This window comes from Hipposideros armiger, unplaced genomic scaffold, assembly GCF_001890085.2.
Source record: "Hipposideros armiger isolate ML-2016 unplaced genomic scaffold, ASM189008v1 scaffold_46, whole genome shotgun sequence".
NCBI lineage: Eukaryota > Metazoa > Chordata > Mammalia > Chiroptera > Hipposideridae > Hipposideros > Hipposideros armiger.
Genome location: NW_017731396.1, coordinates 2,871,487 through 2,876,231, shown reverse-complemented (window position 1 = coordinate 2,876,231; position 4,745 = coordinate 2,871,487). Strand labels below are relative to the sequence as shown.

Here is a 4,745-nt window from a genome sequence, read left to right as displayed (position 1 = left end):
CAGCAGCCCCTGAAGCAAAGTCATAGCTTTAGTCCGTCCACCCCGCCCTCAGCCCCTCAAGGCGCTCACCAGTCCTTCACCACGATGGCCGGCTGAGTGGTGTCCAGCAGCTCCTCCCAGTAGCCCTCAGCCTGCAGGTCAATGACCTGCGCTTTACGACACCACCTGGGGGACATGGAGTTAGGAGGGAGCGGAGGCCCCTTTCCCTCCTGCCCCTCAACCCTCCACCTGCTTACTCAAAGGAGGAGGCGAAGAACTTCTTTACACCCTCATCGTGGATGAATTCCACCCCACAGTCTCCAGGCAGCTCTTCCACCCTCCAGCCGTCCCCACCGTGCTCCACGTCACACCAGCCCTCCAAATCCTCTGTAGGAACAAGACAGACCCCTGGAGTCACCCAGTCCCTGCTGAGCGTGTGGCAGCCCTGTCTATGTATGGCCTCTGTGGACTGGGCTGGGCGAAATGGTACGTGAAGGGTGTGATGATGGCGGGTTGAGTGGGAGGCACCTCCTGTTTGTTCCAGACTCTCTCTCCCTCCTGGGAGAGTCCTCTGCAGGGCCTATCTTGCCCCGGCTCACAGAGGGTGGAAGGACCTGAGAAAGAGAACCCCCCCCCCTTCCAGGGAGCAGGCAGATGGGGAGATAATAATACAGTGTCTAATGGGGCTCTGTGCTGGGCACTATGCCAAGGGCTTTATCTCATTTAACCCTCAAAGCCAGCTAGCATTGTTATGGCCCATTTTCCAGAAGAGGAAGCTGAGCCCCCCAGCCAGGGGGTAATAGGGCCTGTCCCTCACCTTCCCCGCACGGGTTGCGCAGCAGGTTTCGCCGCCTCTTGCTCAGGAAGTAGAACTGCTGCCAGTGGTCCCGCTCGTCCTCCGCGCCGCCCTCGGGCACCAGCCCCTCCTGCTGGCACTTGAGTAGCCACAGGGGGGCGCCGTCCACCAGCTCCTTCCAGCGCAGGCACACCAGGCGGCAGGCCTGCACTAGCTCCGCGCCCGGCAGCTCCGCCAGCACGCGCAGCAATAGNAGGGGGACAGCTCTGCCCTTTAGAGTAGAGACAATATACTTAAGGGATTAGGAGCACTTCGGAGCCAGATGCACCTGGATTGAAACTTGCACTTCCCCAGTTATTCTGTGTGTCATTTGCCAGGAAAGTCTCCCATCCTCAGTTTCCTCATGTGAAGAACGGGCACAACGATGCCCTCCCCCTCGTCCCCCAGCTGGGTTACAGAGGCAGTGAGACTTGCAGGCCCACCTCCCCCTGCAGCGTCAGCCCTTTGACAACCCCGAGTTAATACCATCAGTGGATCCAGTGCTCCCTCCAGTGACGGACACTCGAGGACATTGGATCTGGACCACCCCTTTATTAGAGACCCTCAAGTCTCCTCTGCAGCCCCGTACCCTGGGGACAGAGACCACAGCTGCCTCAGGGCAGAGAAAATGGCCTCTGGGCTGCTGACTCTTTCCTCTGAGTGACGACAATTGGCTGCGGGAGGCCTTGCTGGGCTTGCACCCTCTTACTCACCCCACCACCGCCTCCCTGGATGCTCTGTGTCCCCATCGTGGCCCCAGAGACGGAGGTTTCCCTGCGCCCTCTCCTGCTTCACTTCACACTTGCTCCCGGCCCTCACCAGTGGTGCCTGCGGGCCACATACATTTCAACTCCGTTGTCTCCAGCCCAAAGCCCCAGAGCCCTCATGGGCCTCTTTCCTGAATGCCTCATGAGGGGAGCTCCCCACCTGCAGCACCTGCCATGCCCCCCAAATTCCTGCCCTAACATCCAGTCTTCACAGGCCCCCAGACCCAGACTCGCTGCCTCTCACGCCCACTGCGCCTCTGTCAGGCCTCCACCCATAGCCTCAAAAGGGCTCTGGTCCTCTCAACGCACCCCCAGCTGGCTCCTCACATGTCCATCCTAGCCCCTCACCCCAAGCTTCACATTGCCTAGTACTCCTTTACTTAAACATGGGAACTCACGGGGGGGGGGGGGGGGAGGAACGGGACTTCCTCCTTCATGGCTCCTCATCAAATTGGGCCCCCAGGGCAAAGCATCACTTCACTGGTCTGATTGGGACTCAGGCCCTTCGCACCAGACTGTGAAATCCCCTAGAAAGAACTGCCCAAGGAGCAAGGGCTGTGCCTCCACCTTCAAGGTGGGCATTCTCTGAGGTCAAGGGTTTTGCCTTCCCTGTCAGACTGACCATGTTCCTAGAGCAGGGACTATGCCTCCACTGTTAGACCGGAGGTCCCCCCAGGACAGGGGGTAGATCCCTTCCCAGGGGAGGCCCCTCCTCGAGGTGGCCAGGCCGCTGACTCTTACTGGGACAGGGTCCTATCACTTCAGGGCCCTACACAGGACCTGCCCCAGGATGAGGGCTTCAGGAATCACGAGGGAATGAATGAGTGAATGAATGAACCAATCAACAAGTGCAGGCAGACCCCAAATTAAACCTTGCAATCTCACCTGACCAGCAGGTGGCATCAGGACTCAGAACCAAAGGAAAGCTGGAGGGGCATGGAGATGTTACTGGTCACTCTATCGGAGAGCAGAGCAGGTGTTTCAAGATCCTGCACCACCCAGGACCAGCAGCTGAGGGTCCTAAGGAGGTGCTGGGTTTGAGACCTGCTGGGGAGGCCAGAAAGCGAGTGCCTGGCACCACACTCTCCCCTCCTCCCCTCCCCTCAAGCCAGTGCCAGGGGCCAGCCTCTGTGCAGGGCTTGGAAAATGGCCAACGAGACCAGATGCTAATGACTCTTGTCCGATTCAACACCAGACCAGAAAAAACAGCACGAAGTAGGCATGAACTAAAGAGGGAGACCAAGCTGACCCTTTCTGTGGTCCCACACTCCCACCTCCCGTCCATCCCCTATGCCAGGTCACAGGCACCCATCCCTGGGCCCAGGAGAATTCATACCCTAGATGCAGTGTTGCCATCACCCACCAATGCCTTCAGAAAGGAATGGGGAGGGGGATCAAGAGAGGCCTGGAGGGCGGCCCCCCACGTACACCCTNGTTAGACCGGAGGTCCCCCCAGGACAGGGGGTAGATCCCTTCCCAGGGGAGGCCCCTCCTCGAGGTGGCCAGGCCGCTGACTCTTACTGGGACAGGGTCCTATCACTTCAGGGCCCTACACAGGACCTGCCCCAGGATGAGGGCTTCAGGAATCACGAGGGAATGAATGAGTGAATGAATGAACCAATCAACAAGTGCAGGCAGACCCCAAATTAAACCTTGCAATCTCACCTGACCAGCAGGTGGCATCAGGACTCAGAACCAAAGGAAAGCTGGAGGGGCATGGAGATGTTACTGGTCACTCTATCGGAGAGCAGAGCAGGTGTTTCAAGATCCTGCACCACCCAGGACCAGCAGCTGAGGGTCCTAAGGAGGTGCTGGGTTTGAGACCTGCTGGGGAGGCCACAAAGCGAGTGCCTGGCACCACACTCTCCCCTCCTCCCCTCCCCTCAAGCCAGTGCCAGGGGCCAGCCTCTGTGCAGGGCTTGGAAAATGGCCAACGAGACCAGATGCTAATGACTCTTGTCCGATTCAACACCAGACCAGAAAAAACAGCACGAAGTAGGCATGAACTAAAGAGGGAGACCAAGCTGACCCTTTCTGTGGTCCCACACTCCCACCTCCCGTCCATCCCCTATGCCAGGTCACAGGCACCCATCCCTGGGTCCAGGAGAATTCATACCCTAGATGCAGTGTTGCCATCACCCACCAATGCCTTCAGAAAGGAATGGGGAGGGGGATCAAGAGAGGCCTGGAGGGCGGCCCCCCACGTACACCCTGTTCTGGCCTCTGGACAGCTTGGGTGTCAGTCAGGCGCCAGGCCCAGCTCCCCGCTCCTTGGTCTCACAATCCCAGCCTTTGTCCAGCCGGCCCAGGCCTGGCGGGTTGCATACTGGCCCAATGGGCCCTGGAAACCAGAGCAGCTGGAACCCCACCAAGTATTTTTCCAGGCTAGGCCAAGGGCCCTCAAGAGACAGAGAAGGATGCAAAGGGAGGGGGTGTTCATTCATCCGTTTGTTCATTCATTTCTTCCTTGGACAAATAATATTTATTGAACACCCACTTTGCGGCAGGCACTGTGCTAGTTGTGGGGGATTCAGTGATAGGCCCGGCCCAAACCCAAGCCCTCATCCATCTTATTTCCCAGATGCCACTATATGCCAACAAAACCCTTCTCTACACGTGTGGGGGCTGGGCTTGGGGTAAGAGGCGGGAGAGGAGTGCACGGGATGGGGAAAGTGTGGATGCTACCGACTAAGGCCTATCTACCCCGACTAAGGCCTATCTACCCCAGGCTTCTGCCCCTCTAGGGCAGCTGAGGGAAGCTGGAGGCGGGGTCACTCAGGGCTCCACCCATACGCTGCTGTTGGTCACCCGGGCCCCGAACCAGCCCTTCCAGTAGACCGAGTCCTGCCCACCATGCTCGAAGCGGACGAAGCGAACACCAGGACCGTAATCAGTGAAAGTGTGGGAGATCTGTGGGGTGAAGGGAAGGGTCAGGATTGGGGCCGCAAGTCTTCCCCAGCCATCCCACTCTATGCACTGACCCGCCCCTAGCTAGCTAGCCCGGCTAGACTTCTCAGCCTTGGGTCCCTCCATGCCTCGCGGTCCTTCTTGCCCTGCCCCGCCCTTTGGGCGGGGTTTGTGCAAGCCCCGCCCATCTCACCCGCTGAGCCGTCTCGCCCCGCCCCCCCAGCTCCTCCGTGCTCACCTCGATCCAGCCCCCGTCG

The 4,745-nt window shown here is 59.2% G+C and overlaps 1 protein-coding gene and 1 long non-coding RNA gene across 2 annotated transcripts; one reads left to right on the top strand and one right to left on the bottom strand.

Moving 5' to 3' along the window:
• Nucleotides 1-43: 43 nt before the first annotated feature.
• Nucleotides 44-1,563, bottom strand: FBXO2 (F-box protein 2). The gene is made up of 4 exons (XM_019639704.1): nt 1,528-1,563; nt 797-1,046; nt 237-366; nt 44-165 (listed from the first exon to the last, which is right to left on the bottom strand). Exons 1-4 carry the CDS (start codon nt 1,561-1,563, stop codon nt 66-68), a joined length of 516 nt encoding a protein of 171 aa, XP_019495249.1. The 3' UTR covers nt 44-65.
• A 421-nt stretch (nt 1,564-1,984) lies between these two features.
• LOC109381222 (uncharacterized) lies at nt 1,985-4,178 on the top strand. The gene is made up of 2 exons (XR_002123666.1): nt 1,985-2,247; nt 3,028-4,178. It is a non-coding gene; the product is annotated as an uncharacterized LOC109381222 (long non-coding RNA).
• The last annotated feature ends 567 nt before the right edge of the window (nt 4,179-4,745 follow it).